General features: G+C 40.9%; 1 protein-coding gene across 14 annotated transcripts; it reads left to right on the forward strand.

Moving 5' to 3' along the window:
* Nucleotides 1-493: 493 nt before the first annotated feature.
* Nucleotides 494-26,139, forward strand: tcf7 (transcription factor 7). 14 transcript variants are annotated; one of them, XM_088399288.1, is made up of 14 exons: nt 494-600; nt 5,682-6,056; nt 6,225-6,297; nt 8,483-8,589; nt 17,122-17,248; nt 18,742-18,829; nt 20,808-20,912; nt 21,830-21,949; nt 22,083-22,245; nt 22,381-22,488; nt 22,609-22,641; nt 23,001-23,049; nt 23,577-23,649; nt 24,258-25,817. In XM_088399288.1, the coding sequence occupies exons 2-14, from the start codon at nt 5,850-5,852 to the stop codon at nt 24,460-24,462; spliced, it is 1,458 nt and encodes a 485-aa protein (XP_088255414.1). In that variant the 5' UTR covers nt 494-600; nt 5,682-5,849; the 3' UTR covers nt 24,463-25,817. The 14 variants fall into 14 exon arrangements, with proteins under 14 accessions (XP_088255414.1, XP_088255420.1, XP_088255415.1 ...); XM_088399289.1 differs by lacking the exon at nt 494-600 and having other exon boundaries at nt 4,813-6,056; nt 20,808-20,900; XM_088399295.1 differs by lacking the exon at nt 494-600 and having other exon boundaries at nt 4,813-6,056; nt 24,234-24,401.
* Nucleotides 26,140-26,315: the final 176 nt, after the last annotated feature.

Below are 26,315 nucleotides of genomic sequence, written 5' to 3' on the forward strand. Positions count from 1 at the left end.
AACTCAGACCGCCGTGACATTTTCACCGGCGTCTGATTTAGCGACAGGAAGGACGCCGCTCTCGCTCTTTTTCCCGGCAATGTCGACCGCATGTCATCGTCACATTCAGCAAAACAAATAAAAGATTTATTTATTTGTTTAAATGTGCTTCAACTCTCCTGGGCTTGCCACTATTGATTTACTCTTGATATAATACAAATGTGACTTTACTGAGGAGCATATAGAAGTTACATGGATTTATAAATATTATATCATCTGATGTTTTTTTCGATAATATCCAATTATCGATTAAATTCGAAACCACCAAAGCAACAGTCGGAAGCTATGCACTACATGCTAACTCATCCTAAATGGAAGCTACATGTGTGTTTTTAGTTTTATTGTGTATTTTTTTTTTTCATCTGAAACTATTAAACCGCCACGTGGAGCCTCTCGGCGTACGTCCGGGAATAATTGAGTAATTTATTCCGTTTCGGCCCCCCTCAGGTGTCCCGCTAACATCAAAGTGGCAGTGTGGTATCTCGACCCGAGACGACCCGCCCGGAGACACAGAGCAGCGAGGAAATTTGCAATTTCACGACTCGACTCTACACCTGGCAGGTGAGGCCTCGCATTCGGATTTTGCATGCATTTGAATGCCTCTTAAAAACGTCCACTTTATTAGGTACACTATCATCATATCTAGTTTGTTCACAAAATAACAATGAGAATTTTCATTTTAAAATTTGAATTTGTACTAAATGATTAACTGTCAGGAACGGCTTCTTCTGGGAAGTCAACTTTAGTTTGAATGTGATAGCGCTACCTAGTGGACAGGTTGAAGATTTCTGAGTACTTTTCGTATTAGATCATAAAGTATAATTATTTAAGGTTGATAAATTACAGTTTTGTCATACGTTGGTCATTTTCATGGCTTGGCGCTGGTTTTATTACCACAAACGTGTATTTAAGTCATTCCGCTGTGTTCCACAGCTGCTTATAAGCTGCTCTGTCAGAACTAATTGCAGCGCTCGCTCAGCGTATCATCATAATGATCATGGTCGTCGTTTTGACCGATGATATATTGTGGGAAGGGACGTTTGTAAGATTAAGCGGACGTCTCTCGCCACTGAGCGCCTGTGTCGGTTTTAGATGTTGTCATCTTCAGAATTTGTTGATTTTTTTTTTTGTCAGCATTCTAAAAAAAAACGTTCATTCTGTAGATTTTTAACGCTCAGCTAGTCACAATTAACAAAATTTGGACATTGGAGTCCAAATTTCAATTTTAAAAATGATTATTGATTTTGAGCGATTGCTTCAATTTTAATTTCGAATCCTCTCATTGAGTTTGAGTCAACCTGATCTAAAAAATAGAGTGGTGAAAGATTAGGGGGGGAAAACCAAGTCGAGAGCCCAAAGGAGAAGAAAAAACATCAAAGTCGGAGGTTTGGAGGACACAAGAAGAAGAAGACACATGCTTGTGTCTTCTTTTAAGGTCTGCCAAGAGCTTATTTGTTTTGGATTAATGTAATTACCCCCCCCCCCAAAACTGAACCAGCCCAGCCCCCCCCTTCACAAACATCCCAGTAGCACCACTGGATTATATTTGTGCTTTGTGCGGACGGCCGAGCAGCTGCTTTTGGGTTGGGTCCAAAATCATTTAAAAAGAATTGAGACAAGACTGGACACTTCATTAGTTGCACTTTTACAACCATAATAATGCTCTATTATGATGCCTTTTTTTTTTTAAATACAAAAAGTGGTGAGTGTGGTAGATTTATAAAAAAAATATTTAATTTTAAATTCATTTTTAGATTTATTCTCCCCAATTGTAAATTTTTCAATGTGAAACTTTTGGGTTGGGTCCAAAATCATTTAAAAAGAATTGAGACAAGACTGGACACTTCATTAGTTGCACTTTTACAACAATAACGATGCTTTTTTTTTTTTTTTAAATACAAAAAGTGGTGAGTGTGGTAGATTTATAAAAAAAATAATAATAATTTTAAATTCATTTTTCGATTTATTCTCCCCAATTCTAAATTTTTCAATGTCAATTGCTATACATTAATTTTTATTTTTTTAAACGTTTAAATAAATTTATACCTGATCACTATTACAAAGAATACATTAAAAAAAAATACAAATGAACCACCTTTTACCTCTAGAGAGCAGTATCGTCGCCTCTGCCAGTGTTATGTCCAAAACTGACACATTGAGCTTTCTAGCGGCGACTATGGGATGCATTCAGACTTGCATTTTTTACATCCATGATTGATGAATAATATTTTCTCCATTGAAGTCAACTGAATATATACGCTTTGGTTGTCTGAACGGCAGTGTGTGCAGCATCCTTGATCTTTCCTACTCACCGCCAAGCATGGAAACAATTTTACACACGCACGCACATACACACATCTACACAGCAAAAAAAAAAAAACAATGATCCATCATCAGCATCCACATCCTTCCATTGGCCACATCAGGGCGCTTTGCCGCAGAAACAAACTGATTCCAGATCAGGCGGGCCGACAGTCATCTGCGGGGCCCTTTGCCACTAGAAAGAGACCACTGTGGACGCCACATTTAATAAGAGCCACCCGCCTTCTGTCAGAAGAAGTCGAGGAGGCTCGTTTTGAGCGTGCGCGTAACTCCCTCTTGTTTGTCGTGCTGCAAAACGCCAGCTACTAGTTTCGGCTTGCACGGCATGGAGGTGCCAGGCTGATAACAGACAGTTAGCATAGCTGCTAACATGTGCTTTAAATAGCATTGCATGCTACAACATAGCAAGTTTACCTTAAATCAGTGTGTGAGTGTGTGAGGGTACTTGTGGGTTCGTGAATGGCTTGGATCCACATCAAAGGCCCCGGCTAGTCTCTGCATTAACGAGACCCTTTGTTTCCTGCCTGAGATTACTGCATGACCCCCCCCAACCCCACCCCCCACTCTTTGTGTGCATGTGTGTGTACATGTGTGTAGGGCACGTTAACCTGTGCACCGAAAGGTCAAGTTGTGATGGTTCTTTGCATGGTGCACTCATGTGAACTTTTGGTAAAACGATAGATGATTTACTTTTGTATATTTATTATATTAATATAAATGTAATTTATTACTTTGTCAGACAATGTTATGTTTTTTTTTACAAAAAGAAATTCAACTCAATAGCGCCGCGAAATATTCATTTACGATCAATTAAAAATATCAATAATTCTATATTTCACGTTTGTTTCGCGAGGCTCCCTTTAACTGAACCCCCCCAAATTTATGTGTGGCTCCTTCAACACCATCATATTTTCCAAAATGTTTCTTCTTGTGTTTGTTTGTTGTTTTCCGCCCCAGAGCCCCGCGCAGATCCGCAATCGCAACTCATAAATGTTTGATAAGCCTCTAACGACGACGAGGTGAAGAAACCGAATCAATCGCAATCGTCAACACAAACACGCCCGCCGAGGCTCCGCCGTGCCTCGTTAGCAACTCCTAAAACAGCAACTTTAGACAATATAGACAAATATATCGGGACACTTTGACTTCTTCAAAAGTGAAAAATTGATTCCCAATGTTTGCAAACCACTTTCTGGTTCATGGAGACGGGGGTAGCGCCATTTTATTCCGAATAGGTGGAGGAATTTCTGCTATACATTACATTTGCACTTTTAAATGTCTGATTTGTGCTGGTTGCATGTGTCGTGCTTGTTGTCTGCGTGATGCCTTCAAGGACATGTTTGCACCGGCGAGTGGGCAATAAAACAGCACACAAGTGGTTCCAGTTAAGAGCTGTTTGCCTTGGATGTGGCTTAACCCCAATGAGAGGACATGATTTCATTACTTTGCCTTAATGTTGTGCCTGCATGTTGCTTTCGAAAAGCACGGAACACTATAACACGTAATCTTTTTTTTTTAAATGTAGCGGAATGTTTAAACCCGCTGTGATTCATCTAAAAGAAAAAAAAAGATGAATTAGTGCAATTCTTCCAAGAGGTGACAAATTTCAGATTTCACCACCAATTTGATCAATTAAATCAGTTTTAGTTTTTCAGTTCTAGTACATTAGCTTGCTAGTACCTAGCTATCTTTAGTAGCTAGCTATTTACTTAGCTAGTAACTAGCTAGCTTTAGTAGCTAGCTATTTGCTAGCACCTTTCTGTTTTCATTGTAGAAAGTTCAATCACCAGTCAAATTTTTCACAATTTTTTCAGAAATGAATTCACGACTCAGCCTAACTTCCGAATACCATAACTTAGGTATTACGTTGACGCTATGCAAACTATGAACTATGCTAACTTCAAACAAAAATGGCCGACTACCGCCCTGTTTGTTCTTTGTTGATTCACATGTCATGCTGAACAGCCGTGCTGGATTTCGTAAGAATAAGACCGTCTGCTATTATTTTCTAACACTCCAGGGGGCGTATTGTGGAAAAAAGTACGCACGAGGGTCTCTGCGGACAGAAACATCTGTCTATATTTAATCAAGGCGAATAAACAAGGAGTTTAAACAAGTCATTCATAATTTAGATTTGCATACATTGCAAGTGCGCCTTTTAATCTTTGTATTAATATGCGCCAGCGATATTGTATAAATATGCAGCTTTATGCAAATGGACGCTTGCTCGTCTTTCTGTTTGTATTTAATTTTGCTGCACAGCTGAAGATCATCACTCGGCCTACGATTAAGTGTCGCGTATGAATATTTCTCAATTAATAGCAAGCGCATTAAAAATGCATCGGCACAGGGAGCAACAAAAAGGGGAAGGAACGACTTTGCAACTTTCAACTGTTGTGTGTGTTTTTCCATCTCCTTTCCCTCCTCGACATCAAGTCAGGCGGCATACAAAATGGGGGCCAGATTCATGCCGGGTGCGCCACGCCCTCTTGTTTGGCACGCAACATCCCGCATGGCGTCCTCCTGCCCGGCGCTTCTAAATGAACACTTTTTTTGGGCCAAAAGGGACACGCTTTGGCAAAGCAAGAACCCGCTTTATAGTCAAGCTGGCAAAGGGTGAAACCTAGGAACCCATCATTTCCTATTTTATTGAACGCAGCGTAAGCGTAGTGGAAGTATAGTGGTGGGTAATTGTCTTGTTTGCTTGTTGTTATGTACTTTGATTTGACTATACAGATTCAGATGTGACATTTGCTATTTTATTGAAGGCAGCTTAAAGGGAGTGGTTAGCACCCGTGTTTTTCATTTCCTATTTAATTGAAAGCAACGTCTGGGTCGTGGAAGCAACAATGTTTTTTTGTTGTTGTTTTGTTTGAGCATTGAACTACATATGCAAGTGGGATATTTACTATTTTCATGAAGAGGCTTGGCCTGCGAATAGCGAAAAATCAGTATATTACTGACTGGCACTATAAATGTATTTTTTTTTTAATACCGCAACAATTATTGAAAAACAATGGAATGAAGCAAGCTGCCATTTTCAATGAAAGATGCCATAATACAAAATAGTGGGGATTTACCCCATTTCATGAATGCAGCATATGCTGGCGGGCTGGCCGGAGCCCTCAATATTTGATGGCGTGAACACGCCCCTGGTAGTCATGAATTATGCTCGAGGACGAGATGGTGATGTCTCTTTAAGAAGTTCTGTAGAAACAATCTCGCTCACACACACACACACGAGTCATCGGATCTGCCAATCACCCCGGCGGCTCCCTTTGATGTCGGGGGTCCTCGTCTTGTCCTGCTCACTCTTGCAGGAGAACATCAGTCCTCCAGGCGGCCGCGGGACGCCACGGAACAACTTTCCCTCTCATTCTTCCGGACTCTTTAAGAGGACAACGCCGCAGATTTGACGTCTCTTTTCCAACTTTTTCTTGGTTTTTACTTTATTGGACGCACTTCGAAAAGTGTCCCCGGACGTCGACATGCCTCAGCATGGGGGGGACGACCTGGGAGCCACCGACGAGATGATCGCCTTCAAAGACGAAGGTGAGCAGGAGGAGAAGGTCCACCAGGAGTGCGCCTTCACCGAACAGGACCTGGCAGACCTTAAGTCGTCGCTAGTCAACGAGTCCGAGATCCACCAGCACAGCCCGGGCGGCGGCCCCGGTGGCGGCAACGGCGCCTCCTCGGTAGGGTGCTTTTTTTTCTCTCCCTTATTAATTTTGTAACTTTCTTTTCACACTTTATTACATTTCCTCAACACGAAGGGATGCGTGGTGTAATTCGTTCACTCCCGACTCACTTTTAGACACTTTTAATCAGCCTACATCCTACTTTTTCACTCTCGCACCCTCCAGGCGGTGAGACGGGGGCAGCCGGCCGAACAGCAGAGGGGCTTCCCGGACAAACACAGGGAGCAGCTCGACGCCGGTAAGGAGACCCCCTAAAGTGTTGTATTTTATGTTTAGTGAGAGTATTCGTGTTTATCGGGGCGATATAAATTAATTTTTCATCGAGCGTGTCGAAGTATTTTGGTCATTGGGGCACGTGCTGCTCGGCGGCGGCGACTTCAAAGCTTCCAGGTGGGCGCTGTAAAAAATGTCGATCGTCTGCTACTTAATTTTTGTTTTTTAAGGCCACGCATGTGCTAATGGCGTCCGTTCACGATGAAATACTCTTGTTTCTCTTATATGTGCTTTTCCCTACAACTAACTATTTAAAAAAGACATCCCAATCTGTAAAGCTACACGTTGAGTCTCGAATTTGAGAGGTTATAATTTGTTTACATATCGATGGAGTCGGATTCTGACCTTTTAAAACTAAAAGTATGGATAAATAGCGTTTTCTTGAAATATGATCGGAAATCTCATTAATTAGCATTATATTTAGCTTTTTATACAGTTTTCCCATTAACTACAACAGGCATTTCCCCCCCTAGGCCATTCAATGAGTCTCAATGCACATATGGATTAAATTTGAGATTTTTTAAGGTGCTTCCATGACTAAGGGTTGTTGATTATCGATATTATTGGGCATTTATTAAAATTTATCAATTAAACGTATTAGAATTACTGCAGTAAATAATCTCAATTTGAATTTAATTTGAGACTTTTTATGTTGTTTACATATTAAAAGAGTTGAGTTTTGCATTTTTCAAAAGTAAAATTTTAGAGTTAAACACCCCTTCTTGAAATATGTACTCAAATCCAGTTAATTCTCATTTTTATGTCAGCAGTGTGAGTTTAGCTTATTTTGCTAGCCGCTACATTGCAATGCATTTGTGTTTAACACAATATAGGGAATTTAACTGTCCAATTTTTGGCTAAAAAGTTACTGAACTGAGTTCAAGCCGCTGACTGGATTGTTTTAAATAAACCAATATCGTACTTACATCGAATAGACAACCACAAATTCTCGCAAAAATTTAATCGTTTGTTGCTCCTCCCTTTCAGTTCCTCTCAACTAAATTTGACAAGTTCCAAGTTGTCTACCTGATAAAAGCAGGCAGATTTTGGGCCCAAATGCACTTTTTAGTGACTTAGAAAATGTAGAACAATGACTTAAAGATTTAAATTAACATCTAGACTTGAGAAAGAGGAGGAGGAGGAAGAGGCCAGGCGATGCATGTAACACGTCAAAGGATCTAACATGCCGTAACTAACAACACTTGTAAACACTCGTTTTGCATTTGGGAGCATTGCGTCTTTAAGGATTTACACGTGCAGGTTAAAAGTAACAAAATGTGTCAAATCACACAAAATGACCAAACTAAATCCCAAGGAATGCTTAATTATATGTTTGTTGACTTATGTAATGTCACTGCACTGTTGTTGTTTTGTCTTTTTGTTTTAGTCTTAAAACTTGTTTGACATGGAACAGTAGGAATACAGATCCAATTGGGATATGTTTCCTGTTTCAGGTATGCAGCATAGGTCACGCCATCAGATGGCATGTTATTTTATTTATTTTTTGATTGTTGACATTAGCAGATATTAGTAGCAGACATTAGCAGCTGTTGCTGTTCCACTCGAGTCCTGCAGGTGTCAGGAGTGGCAGTTGCCAACTGTCAACACAAATAAAGATTTACGAGGAAGACTCAACACAATGCTAACAACAAATAACTTGATTTTCTGTGTGGGGAACTAGTTACTGATAGACTAACTAGTCGTCCTGCCCCAACTTGAAACGCATGACGCTAGCATTAGCGCCGGTGTCCGCTTGCTGTGACATGTTTTGCATGGCGATCCTGTTTGCTGATGAGGTTTATCATTTAATGTCGCTAAAAGTGCAGGAATGGAAAAGTGGAAGTCGCTCTATTGATTGTCGTTTTTAATTATTCAAAAATTAACGCTTAACATTCACGATCGAGAAAAGGAACGGTAGATTTGTTTTTCACATTTTGAACTTGTTTTTTAATGTAGTTTTTGAAACTTCTGTTCATTACAATTCATTAATCTCACTAAAATAGACTTGACTTGTCAAGCAGTGATGCTGTAAATCCGCTATTTGTTTACAGTGTCAAGGTACATATTTGGAACTAGAGAAAAAAAAAAAGTCCAAATTGGGTCACGACTGACTTTCGTTTCCGCTAACTTGTTGTTTGTTTGTCCCGCAGCGTCCAAGCAGCAAGATGGCGGTGTGTACAAGACGTCCGGGTACCCCGGGTACCCCTTCCTTATGCTGCCCGACCCCTACCTACCTAATGGCTCCGTGTCGCCAACGGTAAGTCAGCCTCAAAATCAACCAGGCTCTTGTTTTGAGAAAATAAAGTTACATGTTCCTTAATTTCTCAATAAATTTGCATTTATTATACTATTTTTAAACCCCATTTTACTTAATTCCTCAGTTAAATTGGATTGATTTGACTTTTTTCCCATATTTTCAATGTTTTAATGTTTTTTGTATTTTCCCAAACTCATCAGTAAATAACACCTGAAAATGAGAAATGTAAATACTTCTGTAGTACATCAGTTTTGAATGTCCTATTATAGTAAATAATGCATTTATTTTATTTTTATTTACATTTTTGCCAATTTTATATTTAAGCCAGACCGTGTTAAATAATCAGATACAAATTTGCAGACAGGCAATTTAAAAAAAAGAAAAAAAAATGCAAATTATACATATCTCTAAACATGATTATTATTATTTTTTTGTAGTCGAGGTTAGCGGGAACATAAAAGCAAGAAGCGGTCATGAATCACGGGCACTCACAATGTCACTTTTTAAGATCAAGATGTGCCCGCTTGCTAATTGTGACAAGATTGTTTGATAGTACGTGTGTTTGCGTGCGCTTGATCGTGTATGTCATCGCGAGGAAGTCCGCTAATCGCTAACAAGCGTGCGCTTTGATCTTGTTTGTTTGCGACTTCGGCTGATGGTCACACGTGAGGTTTTGGCCCAATGTTGTTGTTTGCAAAGGCGATCTCTGAGTTGGCCAAACCAGAGCGCCATTGATTTTGAGTGATATGCAATCCCCGAGTGACAGCGACACTGGAAAAAGAAACCTGAGAAAGTCATATGAACTTTGTTATTGCAGGTGGGCAAAACATTGCGGCGAAATTTCACCAAATCCCCTTGAAATGTTTTGGCGGTAAAATTCAGCCCCCAAAGTCATTTTCACTTAGCAATTTGTCATTTAGTGGGCATGTCTATCTTGAGTTGACCCACAAAAAAGCCTCCAAAAACCATGCCACAAAGCAAACAGGAAGTTAGCCATTTTGGTTAGCATTTCAGTTTTCCGTCCGATTGCTACTCGATATTTTTTTTGCCGAAGTGAGTTATAGTCAGAAAACTTTTTATCCTTGGCACCATTTCTCCTCTTGCTTACAAAAAAGGACCACTCCTGGTGTTTTTAAACATTGACTTCAAAATCCTACCTTTTACAATGATAACGCCCGAGAGGTAAACACACGTGCATTGTAGATAAGCAAAATGAAGTCACAAACATTCGTCGGTGCGGCTTTGAAGTGGCGGCTGGCCGAGGCTTCCGACTATCTCCGAAAAGAGGAGGGCGAAAAACAGTCGAAGAGTTATCAAAAGACGGGGTGACAAAAAAAGCCTTCATTAACCCTCTGGGTGTTTATACCTGTAATTTTTATTTTCCGGAAGAAGGGCAAGGCAAACAGGTGTTGGCGTGTTTTGTGAGGAAGTGGTGCTTATTTTTTTTTTATTTTCATAAAAGGTGACATAATGATGATGATTAAACAACATCAATAAAATGTTAGGATCCGGTTTGTTTGTTTGTTAGCAACTGGATTACATGAACAAAAAACAAGTCTATATCAAATATGTAGCACTAATTGTAATCAACTATAATACGTATAAAGATTAATTCAACACTTTTCAAAATATTTAATATAATAATTATAAGTAAACAAGCCTAAAAATAATCCTGTGGATTTTATTACAGGATTATTTACCCTGCCGTATGATTATATTTTTATGGATTTATTGACTAAAGTACAAAAGAAAAAAAATTTTTGTGCGATCTATTTTGATCGATCATCTGGCCTCCACACCCAAATCATCATCCTCACTCGGGTGTGTACCATTAAAATAGTCTTGTTTAAAAATAGTCCATACCAGATGAAACCTCCACTTCTTTCTCTCCTTCATCCAAACGTTCATCGTCGTCGTTGTCATCCTCGCCTCTCTCCGCCCACGTGGCCGTCGCAGACCAGCCGGAGCCTCGGCGGCCGCATGAAGCGCGCCGCCACACATGGCTGCGATCACGCACGGGCCACCCGCCGTCCGCTTTCATCTACCGCCACGGTCATTCTTCTCCGTGACACACTAACATACATTCATTGCATCCATGGAATGGAAAAAAAAATTAAAAATTAAGATGCTACTGTATGCTCAGTGTGTCTTATATTGACATAATATGAATGATTATGGTTTAGCCGACATAGTCTGACCAAATACTGGCCCGAAATGCAAATTTTTTTGGGAGTGGTGATAAATTTGAACATATTGTACTTTAAAAACTAAGACGTGATGATTTTCCTATTTGCATGTTGCAGTCAGCGGTGAGCAATGTTAGGGCGGATGAAAAACTGGAGCAACCGTGACGGTGAGGCGTGTTCAAGCGCAGGTGGCACACATGCTAACATTGTGTGAAATGAAAAGAAAGAAAGTGGAAAACAAAACAAGAAAAGATGGGAGATAGAGTGTAAAGAGAGCAGGAAGAAGACCCCAGAGTACAGTGAGGGTCACTCGGATGGGAGTCGGAAGTAAACAATGAGGGCGCTAGCAGCTAACCGCAGTGTGCTACGACAAAAAAAACCACAGCCGGTGTCGAAAGTCGCGCCTTGACACCTTTACAACACCTTTAACCATTTCACTGCCGCAAGTTCGATAATTTCCTTGATGACATTGTTCCTCAAAAGTTAATTTTGATTGCAAAATTTAAAACAAACTAGCCTGTTAATGATTGTTGAAAAAAGAGGGATTCAGCAAAAACTGATTTTGTATAAATTTTATACTTCTTGGCAGCCAGGGTGCTCCGAGGTGCAGCTCGCTTTGTATAGTTTGTTGTGGTTCACCACGGAAAATACAAGCCTCACCTGAACTACACACACACACACAAACATGCACACTTGCGACTCGCGTACCGCAAATGGAAAATTTTCACTTGCTGAGCTACAGGGGAAAATGTAACTGTAAAACAAAATGGCATCTTTTACAGTTGCTGTGTAATCTTCATTCAAACTCCTGTTGCGCTGCTTGGAAAATTATCCTATTTTAAAGTAAACAGAGGTGGTGTTAAATTGTCACTTCATTTAAAAAACGTCAAATAAGATCCACAATAAATGAAACAATTATATAACTTTTGCGTAGTTAAAAATTGATTTTCTACGTCACAGTCAAAATTGCTCCTGCTTCTTAAGTGATAGCGTTGGCTTCGCAAAGGCGGCAAAGAAAGAAAGAAAGAAAGGACGTTTTGGGTTTGGCTTTGTCGCACCGCCGAGACCTTGTCGGGTTTTTCTGGTTGGCCACCGTGTTTGTTTTTTTGGACTAGCGCTAAGTGGACGTACGCGGCCGAAGCTAACACACACACACATGGAAGCAGATTGGTAGCTCGTATGTGTAAATATGCAATGCGCTTCGTCTGTCTCTGATTATTCCCATATCGGCTGCCGGTGACGGTTAGTCACTCGGCCCGTGTGGTAACAATTACGGCTCGGTGACGACGCGAAGCCCGCCGGCTGAAAACGCGATGCGCGTGTTTATTTGTGCGCACTAATACCGCATATTTACATTACGAATCAGCAGCACACAATTTCTGTAGCCGCAGACGCAAACAGCAGATGTTTCTAGAAATAGACAGATGGATGTGGACGACGGTGATGGAAGAAATTAATAACAAGTACACTTAGTGTGTATAAATTGTCCAAGCCCATCTTTCCACCTTATCAATCTTTCCACCCTTCCAATACAACAAACGTTCCATCGGCCATCAACCACACAAACCAATCAAACCTTTCCCCACTAAATCCGACTCGTTATCTACCCATCCTAACCCGAACTTCCTAAATCTGCCACTTGTCTATCCATCAGAATTCCAATCAACCATTTATCCATGATTAAAACTCACTTCAGTGAAGTTCCTGATTTTTTTTTTTTCTTTTTACCTGAAGTTCTCATTCTGCGCCCCTCTCCCTCCCCCCCGAACAGTGACAGCTATAAAAATCTGTACTTAAAGGTCCGCAAAAGGTCTCTCAGCAGAGCCTACCACTTCTATTTCGGGAAGATAATTACACACTGAAGTTGCCGCTGCGTGATTATTACAGATGATCGATAGCAGAACCGAAGCTGCTACCACACCGGGCTTGGACGCAAACCCTCAAATGTGCAAGGCCATGCTATCAGACAGCAACAATCAAGTAAATAAGATGTCTGCTCTTGTCAGATGGTACATTCCTCCAGAGACTAAAATAAAACAAATGTCTTATAAACACACAAACGGGCACATACGGTACAAATATATAAATACACACAGCGGCCAGTGTTGACAGATGACCTCTTCGACGTGCGGCGTTGCGGTCGGACACACGACGGCGAACCCTCGCAAAGGATTTGGACCGAGTCCACTCGCGGTCTGCTGGATGGTAGCGCCCTCCTTTCACCCCCCCTTTGTCGCCGCGCTTGGATTAGTCCGATGGAGCCATGCCACACCGAAAACTTTGCCCTCCAGCTAAAACGTTGGATTCAAGTATACTTTTTTGGGGGTTTATAAGCAGATGGGAGGAGATTTTTAGTACACTTGCGGTCCAGTTCTGGGACGCCGCTTTATGGAAAAACACGAGGCCAGCAGGTTACTCACGGATTTTAATGAGAATACGTCCATTCTTAGCTTTAATGTTCATTTGAAATATGCAATCGTAGGCAACTTTCACTCAAATGTTTCCTGAATGACATTCTCTCTTTACTACTTTACCGAGTGTGCGGTTTCGAGAGGACCCGAGGTGTCCGTTATGATGCCTGATGACAAACGGGAAGATAGTTTGTTTCTAAGGACGGTCTAAAATGTCCGAAAAATATCTATAGTCATAATTGACAGAAACACGTGACGATTCTTGGGTTAGCAAAGTGTTAAAAGAGACGGAATAATATACGCTAGCGTCAACAGACGCTACTCGAGTAATGCACTTGAATAACAGGTGTCGTAGAGATGCCTGATAACTACTGCAAAGACTAACAAAAATGTGTTAATGTCTAGAAAACATCTTGAGTCCTCATTGGGCAAAATCCGCAAGAGCCTAAAACTCTAGGCCTTTTTTCCCCCCCTTTTGAGACTAAGGAGATAAAAGCGTTCAGGCGCAAACATCAGATCAATAGACGCATCAATGGCAAAAGCATTTCCCTGAGATTAAAGAGAAACTCCATGAGAGAGGCAAGAAGGTTCTGCGCTAATAAAGAACAAGAGCTCGCCATTGGAAAAGGGCTTTAATTGATGTGAAGGATAAAAAGGCGGACATGTTTGTTTTTCACGACACGTTAGCATCTCAAGTCCATTTGTGTGCCCTTGCGCAAACGAATATTGTGTAAGAAGGAGAGTTGTAATTTAAATCTCAAGCCACATTGAGATAAAACATTGTTGTAGTTCATAATTCATTAGCTAGCGCTAATCCGTGACTGTAGCTTTAAAACGGTGAAGTGCGAAAAGAGGGCCGACGAGTTATACTTGATCGGATCTCGATGAGCACAACTAGAAAATGAATTCTAGAACCGATTCCAAACTGAAAGCCGTTTGCACCTCCCGCACCAGATGTTGGGCCCGTAACTGAAGACCATCTAAATCCTGCGTGCTATCCCATCGGAACAACTTGTCATGAGCTCGCTGCCAACATTCAAACAGCGCAGCATCCATGGAGAGATGGAATGGGGGGGGGGGGGTTAGTTTGGAATACATTTGAGCTTTCAAAAATATTCCTCAGAGTCGACCGCAGGACGAGGCCGAGTGCCGAGCCCTGCTGCGCGGTTGCGGGCTTTTGGTTTTGCGCTCGCTGTCTGAAGCCACATCAGAGCCTTCGGGCCTGTGTAATACGATCTGGACGGGCTGAGGAAATCCACCACCCCACATCCCCCCACCTTCTCCCTCCCGCCTCGGATGCGAGGAAGGCCCTCGGTTACAAACAATTCACAATTCGGAGGCGCGGGGACTCGGGAGCTAATTGTTTTTGCCAATCTCGTGTCTGCACTCTAATCCCGTTTCAGATCCTCAAACCGTCTGCTCGATACGAGACATTTCTGATCTGTAATTGAAGCCAGCCCAACTACAGCGAAGGGCTTTTTGCAAGTTTGACGGCTAAATTCCCAAATCCTAAATTAAAGTCATATTTTGGAACAGCTGCTCCATTGGAAGAGGAGCGTCAAATCACCCTTGAGGCTACACGCCAAAACCGCTTGCGGCAATTTTGAACCACCACCGAGAGGCAATGGGAGTAGATGTTATTGCAGGTGTTTGGAGCCGCTCAAATTTTTGAAATTCTAATTGCGGTTACGGGTCTTCAATATGAGTATCAGCTCAGTCATCTCGATCATGAGACGGCATCGCAATCGGGGATATTTAAAAAAAAAAAAAATCCCTCCCTAAAAGGTTATTCTCATTCAAATTTCCCATCCATCCATTTACATTTTAATCCATTGTATTCACTTTTTTTGGTTGCGAAGTTTGACAGCTGACACACACAAAAATCTGTAATAATCTTACTGTGTTTTGCGGTGTTTCGATGTGACAGAGTCTCAAGAAGAGAAAACAGTTTTTGGGGGGTGTGGGCTTTTTTTCTGGGGTGGGGTTGGTTTCGGGGGTCTGCGGTGAGGAGGGGTGTTGCTTTTTTTAAAACATGGCTGCACTGTTACGGCAGTCCTGCTTTTGATGTCAAGCAAGGCTCTCATTTGGAGAAGGCAATGACTTCCAGATTTAGAAGGGGGTGGGTGGCTGAGGGTAAATAAAGCAAGAAAAAAAAATCCTAGTCCCGACCCTCATCCCTATCTCAGCCTACTCAAAATCCCAAATTTGCTTTCCGCACCTCCTAAAATCTCTGTTTCAAAACAAAACGTGTTACAGGAAGTGGAACAAATAAGACATTTCCTGTTTGCCGACGATATCAAAGATTAATGACTTCAAAGGAGCAATTACTTGATCATTAATTGGTTTGTGTCAGTAAAATGCATACGTGTGTTTGTGTTACCCGTGTGTGTGTGTGTGTGTGTGTGTACTTGAAAGGCCTCTTTGAGTCATGTTGGTATTGTCGCGAGTGTTTTATGTGCACTCCTCCGCTCTCAGTGTGACACTTAATGTCAGCTCGCATTGCACTTGTTTGGATTGATGCGACACACACGCATGCGAAAATACATGCTAAAGAGCGCACACACACGCAACTAATGTATTCTTTAGTTGTTTTTTTTATTCCATTAAAAGCGGAAATTAAAACACTAGTCTCTTTGGTCCTCCACTGGCCCGAGTGTCTTTAATCTCACCTTTTAGAAAAGATGAAACATTAAAAGAAAGTGGCTGCCCCCCACTGTTTTGTTGCCTGAATATATATATATATTTAAAAAAAAAAGATCGTAAAATTGCCTTACAGAATTAAAAATAAAGGGCTTCAACTCAGATTAAAGGTTTGTTCACAATTGTGGAAATATCTGCAATTTATATTAATATGCAAAAGACGGTCACAACCGCTCAATAATATTTGTCGCTTTTGCCTATGACTATTTTTTAGTTTTCTATTTCCACATATTGATGTGTTTTATGTGGAACCATCCACTGTTTAAAAAATAATAACATCACAACATTGATGGTGGTTTCGTTAGCCCGTCATTGGCATTTTGCAATATGTTAGCATTAAGCTAGCAGGCTTTGGTAAGGTAACATTATGTGGTTTGTTTGAAAACACACCATGTAATTCACTAGGTTTTATGTTCAATGTTACAGTAAACTTCAACTGGGAGTGGAAACAAACAAACTTTTTTTTTTTTAATCTGTTTAATGTGTAGTTTGCTGCCATCATCTCGAGTCCTGCAACAACAACAAAATATGTTGTGATTGAGCAACTTGCTCGGTTTTCCTCTTCTTTATTTTTTTATTTCCCCTCCGCAGAAACTTTGCACTTGCTTGAAAAGTTATAAAGTGAGACTTGTGAATGAATGACAAGTCACTCCCGCCTTTGCTCGTCGACATAGACCTCGACATTTAGATTTAGTGACTTGTGACGATGAATATAGTCCATTGTGTGTATGAGTTTTGAACGAGTGCACACTTGTTTTAGCTAACCTAAGTTTATGTTCATTGTGTATGTCGTGTGTGTATGTGAGGTGAGGAGCGGGGATTTCTCCTCGGTTAACTACAGAGCGGTCCGATAATGACGGGGTTGGGGCGAGCGCCTCCCCCGAGCGCGTTCGGAAAAAGCGGAAGGCGCTCTGGAAGCCACTTCAAGGGCGGCTAATTACGGCGAGGAAACGCGCACGCACAGGCGGGACGTTCCCCCCCCCCCCCCCCTTCTCTCCTTTGGCGAAACGAGCTCAGCACGTGAAAGAGAAGCCGCAGTGACAGATGTGCGCTAAAGTTAGCGCGCCAGCACGCTTTTAGGATTTTTCGTGGCGACGTAACAACACAAATCGGGTGTTAGCGCCGACGTATCGCTAAACGATTTTTGTTAGCATTGTCTTTTTGTTTCTCACCGCAATTAGCTGCTATTAAATCTACCTTGATGACTTATGATTGTTCTCCTTGTGTTGTTCCAGTCCAACAAGGTGTCTGTGGTGCAGCAATCCCACGGCATGCACCCGCTCACGTCGCTGCTGCCCTACGGCAACGAGCACTTCGGTAGCAGCCCGCCGCACATGCCGACCGACATGAGTCAGAAGACGGGTACCAATACACACACAAAGTCACATCAAATGTTTAATCCATGAATGTTTACCAGGTAGTCCACTTCCTTGCCTTTCTGTGACTCCTCCAGTCTCTCAGGACTAACTTTTTGTGTGTACTCACAATGTTTGGGGTGTTCTTAGAGCAACGGGACCGCCCACCTTGCACAAGATGAGCTTTATATCCGTAAAAGGTGCATGCGGGACATAAAACGAACACACCTCGGGCGATCGGGCGCCTTGTGTGTCTGGAATCCCCCTTTTTTTTCCCATACAGACCCACTTTTACTAAAGAAACAGACACACCTTGTCTATGACTCGAACATAGTGACTCAGCTCTTAATGACAGACTGAGACACCTGTACACACACACACAGAAACACACACAACACCTGGATGAAAACCTCTGACCTTTCTCACACCATCTCACATCATTTTTTACTCGGAATCAACAAGTTACCTCACCGCACGTATTAGTCGCCGCCTCGCCCTGGCATGCTGTTACATCATCAGTGATGTCATCGCTGTTGTCATTGATAGAAGAATTTGTGTTTATTTTTTTTGTGAATGATGAGGTGCGAAGATGAGGGCGTGGTCAGACGGACAGACCTAAGAAAATGTCGGCCGAGACAAAATGGGAGACGACTGACTCAGACGCCGTCCCCGTTTTATTGTGTCTCCGTCATTATTGGGGTCCCAATTGGCACCCCCCACAACCCCTCACCCGGAGGCAAGGTCTAAATTACAGTCATCTGCAGGCATTCCTGCGCGGCAAACATTGCTTAGCAAACACGGCGGGGCCTGGCTAAATGCTAGCTGCTGTCTGTTGACAAATGACTTCCTTTGAAGGGCTGCGCTGACACCCAACACTATTTACTGTGTGAACAAGAAGAAGCTGAAAATGGTCGCCCGAGCTGTGAATATTTTTCCTCATCGCTCATCTGTTTTCTGAGTTCAGTCATGTGACATTCGCAAGCTGTGCCCTTTGGCACTATGATGTCATTTTTAGTGGCAGGAGAGAGTAAAATGGCCGCCTCCTGGGATGTATAAAAGCAGGTGATTAATTTGTATTCCTCAAACCCAAGATTAATTCAAATACTGTGCCTGCAACACTCCCCAAAAAGAGATTTCCTTCTTCAGCACAAGAAGCTGAAATTATGACTAGCGCCACCTATGTTTGTGGAGGCCAATAAAATCAATTGAGTCATACAATTAAATGTCTTCACAGAGCATTTGTGAGTGCGTTTTAAAGCTACAGTAGATGTAAACCTCTGTATAATCACACTTTTAAACACACACAGTGTAATACGCACTGTGTGTGTTTTTGTGTGTGCTTAATTTGAGGTTCCCATACTGCTAATAGCACTGATTGCTCTAATGGGGCCACCGAACCGACCTAATGATGTGCTTAAAAGAGATAATTAAGTACATACCGTATGTAGTTGTCCTAATTGTGTGTGTTTGTTGTGTACTTTTGTATGTATGTGCCTGTAGGCGTTCACAGGCACCAAGCCCAGGACCTTTCAGGATACTACCCTCTCCCTTCAGGCGGTGTCGGACAGATCACGCCCTCCATGGGCTGGTGAGTGTCATGTACACACACAAAAACACACACATTGCGACACTACCTGTGAGTGACTCCACTGTGAACTTACGGTGACCTTATTCAAAGTGGAGTAGCTCTTTTTTACGCTGCTCTGGTGGTGACTTGAACTCATCCTGCACTCATAGAAACACCAGTCAAACTTTTAGCGTTTTTGTTTGATTTATAAAGGCGAGTCACTGCTAATTTGGTAGTTGTGATCAAAAAATAAAAGCGTAATTAAATAGAGTCATCAAAACGAGTCAGATGACACATTAATGTCTTCGAAACTGAAGTTTTATTATACACAGAACTGAAACCTGTGTAATGACACAGCGAGATGAAAAATTGAAATACAAAAGGTTTTGAGAAAGAGAGGTTAGTCATGTTTTGAGATAAATTAAAAAAAAATTAAAAAATCAGTACTAAGAAATTGTAATTTTTTTTCTTAAATTGTGTTTATTTACTAGATAATTTAGTGAAGTATGTACCATTTTATTTACGACATATTTTTAGATTTATTTATTTATTTACTATCTTGTTTGATCGTTTTCTTTATCTCATTTACTAAATTCTGTTAAAGGTCAGTCCTCTTTTGATTTATGAATTATTTACTACAGGAGCTGTTTAGGAATTCTGTCAAACATGACACACAATATCCAATGAAGTCTTTGTTCCGATATAGTATTTCTAATCGGCAACAATTTTATCTTTGTCGGACAAGTAGTCTTCACTGAGGAATTATTGACGACTAATCTGCCTTAATCCGGATGATCGTCTTGTTCTGGCGCCTTGTACGATGTTTTTGATTTGAAGCGAAGGATTGGTGGAAATGTCAAACATGTCCTATTGTGACAATTTGACGCTTGTGTACTCCCAAATGTTTGGCAGATTAGCCTGGATTAGCTTCTTGGTTTTAGCATATTGTCTTTTGAACTGGAAGAACATATATCATCTTTTCTCGTTTGTTTTATAATTGATTCACATATTTCATTATATTTAGCATTTCATTGGCTTTATAAACAACTTGGACTTTTAGAATAAACACATTACCAGAAGCACATAAACAAGTTAGTCAGTCCAAAACCCAATTTTACGCTTTTGTGACACTTATGTAAATAAATGTTAGCTCAATTAAAACCCAAATCGTGAATTCATCCCAAACGGAACTTTTGCCTGTTGTCATGATCTTGATGGTGTGTGACGTTACGCGTGAGTGTATTCGTTGGAAGGAAAAAAAAAAAACCTTTGTAAAGGGAGGCGGGGTCCGCTACATATCAAAGGCTGCCGGGCCTGCACCCCACCACACACCAGCCGAGCGTGCGTGCCTCACAGTGACACGCAGCTGTCAACGGTGACCCCCCTCGGATCTTCCCGCTGAGGCTCTCTATGCTTCACAGCTTCAAATTAGATTCTCCAGAAGATTCTTTCACACACGCGATTTGTTCCTTGGATACCTTTCTCTTATTGTCTAACCTCTAGCAACACACCAAATGAAAACACAACAAAGAAATCCAGTTTGCATTTTGTGCTAGCATTTTGTGCAATTAAGGCTAAAGCTAAATAAATAAACACCCTCACCATTTGCTAATCAATTCTCAACCGATGCTTAACACAAAAAACATTAAGTCCTCCTTGGCAGTAGTTGGCGCTATATTGCGGCAGTTTGGCATATTGGCAAATTATCATCCCCCTTAAAAAGTTCACAAATTTTGGTCATTGTATAAAATAAAATTTTGTAAATGAAAAGTATCAAAAATTTAATAGTGGTTTGAAAAAAAAAGTTTCATCAAACATCCTTTAAATATTCAAACTGATGTACGTTGCAAATATTATCACATTTCCATGTCCTATTTGACTGATTTACCTGTTTTTTTTTTTTTTTTTTAGTATTTTATGTATTCAGGGTATAAAGTCACAAAAAGTGAAATAGGCAAGTGAAGCGCTTGTGTGTTGTGGTTGTGTTGTGCTGTGGTAGGCAGAAGCAGACGGCGTACCCCGCCGCTCTGTCAACGTGCGGCTTCCGACAGTCCTTCCCTTCCAACCTTCCCACCGCCTCGTCCTACTCCAGGTACTGCAGCAGGTAGCCACATCTGCTGCAAGAAAAATCCCCCCCCACCTTCAAAAAAAAATAATTGCAAGTTGCTGCTCGCCTGCTAAAGTGTCATTTCATTCCGCTTTCACTCTTTCAAGACAGTCCAATGTGGCGCCAAAGTGCTTTATTTGTCGCAAGCGTCGCCTGTGTGCTGTTTTGTTTCAGACAAGCATGAGGTCAGATGATGACTCAAGAGTTCGCTACAAGTTAAAGCAACTGAAATAAGGGAAAATGGGAAATCCCTTCTTTAATGCAATAATGCACTTCTGGCGCCCAAAGCAAAAGAGTAGCATCGATGAGGACGTCTCCCTCGTGGTTATGTTGCTCATTTAGGGATCATCTAATTGCAGTTGCTTGAGGAGTTTGATTTTTTTTTTTTTGCTATTCTGAGATTTTTTTTTTTGCTAGCTCTTTCAGTTTAAAAATGTCAATTATTGAGTTAGAACAAAAAAAATCAAACATTTTTCTGAATAGTTTAAAATGGAACAAACAATCATTTTTAAGACGTTTGTGATGAGGATTTTTAAAAATGTTTTTGCAATAGATGTATCATTTTTGATTTGTATTCTTTTCTGAGTTGCTACCTCACCCTTTTTAAAAGACAAAATTCATTTGTATTATGACCATTCTTTTCTAATTATTGTTCATTTGTCTGTGTTGCTTTGTCTTTGTTGCTGCTTTTCTCTACTTAGGCTAGCATTGCACATACAGCATATTCTTTTCAAAAGTTTTGGTTAGTAAAAATAACCAAAATGAATGAGTGTTACCACTTTTTGGTAACGTGGTCCTTCATTGTTTGCTGTTTACCTTGTGTCACGCTTCTTGGCTCATCTCTTTGGCTTCCATTATCATGATCAGTATTATTGTGTTTGATTGTTTTTTTTTGTTTTTTTTTTTGTGGTCAGGTTCTCTCACTCGCTGATGCTGGGCCCATCAGGCATGCACCCCACGGGAATCCCGCACCCCGCCATCGTGCCCCCTTCAGGCAAGCAGGAGCACGACCATTACGACAGAGGCATGTACGCGTAAGTAGCACACTCGAATCCAATAGTGTTGGGAACAACTTCAAAAATCAATCACTGCAGCTATGAGGTAATTCAACATTACAACCATAGGAGGCGCTATAAAGCACACTCAAGTCTGCATTTCCCTTTTCAGGAAGCCGCATGTGGAGGCTAAGCGGGAGAAGGAACCCAAGAAGCCCGTCATCAAGAAGCCGCTCAACGCCTTCATGCTCTACATGAAGGAGATGAGGGCCAAAGTCATCGCGGAGTGCACGCTCAAGGAGAGCGCCGCCATCAACCAGATCCTCGGACGAAGGGTAAACTCATATTTGCCACAGTGTTTGTTTTACTCATCTGTTTTTTTCTATCATTTCAATCTCGAGCCATAAAGTCCTCCCCCCTGTGGTCATTACGGTGATTGCCGTGTTTGACATGAGTCATTGTGTGTGTAGTGGCACGCGTTGACACGTGAGGAGCAGGCCAAGTACTACGAGCTGGCACGCAAGGAGAGACAACTTCACATGCAGCTGTACCCCACCTGGTCCGCACGCGACAATTACGTAAGACCGCCATCACGTCTCAATCGTCATCATCCCCGTCTTATTCCTCACACACACTTACACACACGCGCATGGTAGCACAGCACGTGTTGCGCTAAGTGTGCTGTTGACCTGTTGCAGGAGGCGGCAGGTGAAAAGAGTAAAGCCGATTGGGTAGGGATTCGTCTTGTCTGTGATGGGGGGGCCAGGGCCAATACGTCAGTGTGCATGAAAGGGATTGTGGGTAATATCTACGATGACGGCCGCACGGCGTTCCCTCCGCATGCTTCCTTCCTCGCGAGGGGCGGCGGCGGCTTGCATGTTGCTATGGTTACCAGCACACACTGGGACATCTATTGATTGTGCCAGTGTACCTAACAAAATAACCGGTGCGTGGCGATCTGTAAACGAGCGCAAGTCGCTACAAACGTGACAGATGTTTAGCATATTTTGAATTTTTTTTAAACTCAATATTCACATTGAATGATTTCTATTATCATCCAGTGAGTCACTTCAAATTTGTTCTCTTGCAGGGAAAGAAAAAGAGGAGAAAAAGGGAGAAGCAGCAAGATTCCAACACAGGTACAAATGCTAACGAGTTTGCAGTCGTGTGAAATTGAGCGAGAAGCTTAGCTGTCAACTCGCTAGTGCTAGCAAGGTAAACACAACATTGCTTATACTAAACTATAGTGTATATAGCAACACTGACATAATGCTACGCTAGCGCTTTATCTTAAACATCATATTTTTGATATCTCTAATATCGCTCAAACCAGACACAAACAAAATAATATGATTGTGAGATGCTGTGCTTTTGTGTGAAATCTTTTGCGGCTGTCTTGACCTCTGTGTGACAGGTCAAATCAGTCACCCAAGAAACTAACCTACTAACTCATTTTATTATAATATTGCTTGGCTAAAGGTTTGATACAGCTTGTTTTCCCGCTCTGCGTGAAATGCCCTGACTAACTTGTGTGTTTGCTACTAACGTTTTTTCCACGGCAGCCGTTTTGATGCCTTTTCGTCTTCTTTATCTTTTTCTTCCTGTGCCGCTTTGCTGATCTTCTTGGTCGTTTCTCCGTTATTTCGTTGTCGTTGTTGCGGCTCAGAGCCCGGGTCCCCTAAGAAATGTCGAGCTCGCTTTGGCCTCAAGCAGCAGACAAATTGGTGCGGTCCCTGCAGGTGTGTAAAACCGTCACGACGTTCACCACCTGACCCACCACCCCAAACACCCCCCCATGCTCATTCTCACCCTCCCTACTAAAATACAATCCCTGTTAGCTTTGCACGTTAGCTTAACAAGGCCAATACTACCTTTGTTTCCACTTGTACTCACGCCATGCTAACACTCCTAGCCTCTATGCTAAGCTAGATGCAAATTCAGCTCAGAAAGTCGATAACTAGTCTTGATGGCAATTATTTTAAAGAGGGAAATTAAATTAAACTGTCAATAAAAACATAATCCACTATAATTTTTTTCCATATGCCATATAATAGAGATTTTTTTACTGAACCTTTCTTCTCCAGGTAGGGCAAATTCTCATTTAGTAAAACAAAGTTAAAAAAAACCACACACACCAATAAAGGCAGACACAACAAACTGTTCGCAAAACTAAACATATACACATAAAAATTGGAAGGTTGTTGTTAACAAAAAAAAAAAACAATTAATCTAGTTTTTCCACATAGTGCGTGTTGTACATGTACATTTTTTTGTGTTGTATTTCTTTGGTTATTGACGTTGTGCCATCCGGGTTTATTCCCAGATAACTGTCTGTGACTGTCCTTAGGAGGAAGAAAAAGTGCGTTCGCTACATTCAAGGAGGAGGCTACGCGAGCCCAACTTGTTCACATTTAAGTGCCGTAGACTCCACGCCGCCGCCCTCTCCCGCCACTCTCACCCGCGGACCCCCCTTGCAACAACAACTACATCAGCGCCCCTCTCGCCCCCCTTCTGCCACGGCCCTGGGCAAACGCAAGTTGTCGGCCACGTGACTCGCGTCGCTTGCTTTTCTGGGTGACTGGTAAAGAAAAAAAAATCTGTACAGTAGGGAGTTGTCCTGTAGAAAAAAAACAATACATAAAAGGCCACACAAACACAAATCGCAAGCCGAGTAGCACAATTGCCAAAGTTGTTTTTCAGTCTTTTCAGAAAACGAGAAAAAACATTCAGAAAAATATTCAATGAGTTCTGTTGCCTTTTGTCAACTTTTGCGGATTAAAAGACCTCAATGACTGACAATCTAAAAATAATTGCAAGCACATAAGCCTTTTGTATCGTGAGTTGAAAATAACTATAACTAATTATGCGATTAGGCCAATGAAATATTCTTTCAAAACATTTTTTTGGGCACACAGATAGAAAACAGATTTTATTTTACGCATAGATGTAAAACAGTTTCGTTGTTCCCAGGTAATAATGATCATATAAAATATAATCAGCAAACTTTCTCTACCATTTTTTTGTCTTGCTTCTGGTGAAATTAAACATTTTTTCACCAAATATCTATTCATAAAATACACACCACCTCACAAAACGTTTTTTTTTTTTCGTATTTGAAAATATCTGTTGTGTAATTAATGATAAATTAACTAAATGTATTTATTTTGTGTTTCAAATGAAAGGCAAATTTTACAATTTTTGTATGTATTAGTATTCCAGTATGTTTAGTTTATCCAGTTGGATGAAAAGATCAATCCCCCTTTTCAGACTTTTAAAATCAGTGTGGGATTATGGCGCCCCCTAGTGCTTTGGTATGCATTTTACAACGTTTTGTCGCAGAGGCGGACTGGCTGGTAGCCACATGAGGAACAAATGCCACGTGTTTTTAAAAGAAATAGTGTCTGTGTGGACTTTTGTAGCCATTCAGATATTCTTCCATCCGATTGCATGTGATCAAATCTTTCAACTATTTTAGGCACTTCACTCACTTTCATATTTTATGCCTCCTTTATCATTTCTAAGGTCAGAATGTTTTCTGGTGGCCAAACCTGAGAGGGAATATTTTTTCAAATGCCTTTTTTTCCCTTTTTGTTTTGACTGAACATTTTGTAAACAACCTCTTAAGTCGACCAAATGGGTATTATTATATTACGTTTTTTTAATAAGTGTCGGAAAGTCCATGTAGTTAAGTAAAAAAAAAAAAATTTTTTTTAGTCATGTCCGTACCATAAGGCAATATTTTTAAGTGTTTTTTATTTTGTTGTTGGTGCATTCACATGGCAAGTTCTCACTTCCCCGATGTTGCTTTTAAATGTCACACCAACAGACCCAAACGGTTGTTTTTTTAAAAAAAAAAATCATTTTATCAATTCTTGTTCTATTGACGTATTAAAATTTGTTATATATACATCTTGCGCTCGTGTCATTTGTGTGTGCCAACAAAATTTGAAGTCTGAATAAAAAATACTATATATCCATATATATATATATATATATATATGTATATATATATATATATATGTATATATATACGTATATATATACATATTCATAACAGATGGAGCTGTTGCTTTTTAAATTAAATTGTATTGTATAACCTTTTTTTTTAATCCATCTCAGGGGTCAGCCATTTTGTCCTGTACTGCCACCTGCTGTCAAATGAATTTATCAACAGGGGGCTCAACGTGCGAATGTCATGTGACCAAATCCAGTAAACAGGTGAGACTGTATTACTGCCAAACTATGAATGTAATTTAACATATTAAAAGGTAGAGTTTATGCCGGGAGTGTCGAAACACAGTCCTCAAGTGCTGTTGTCCCACAAGTTTTAAATGTCACATCTAAAAAGAAAGGAGCTGGACAAAATTTTATCTCCTCATACAACTGTCAATTAAAAAAAAGACTG

This window comes from Syngnathus floridae, chromosome 15 (assembly GCF_059516105.1).
Source record: "Syngnathus floridae isolate MCC-2025c chromosome 15, RoL_Sflo_1.0, whole genome shotgun sequence".
Classification (NCBI taxonomy): domain Eukaryota; kingdom Metazoa; phylum Chordata; class Actinopteri; order Syngnathiformes; family Syngnathidae; genus Syngnathus; species Syngnathus floridae.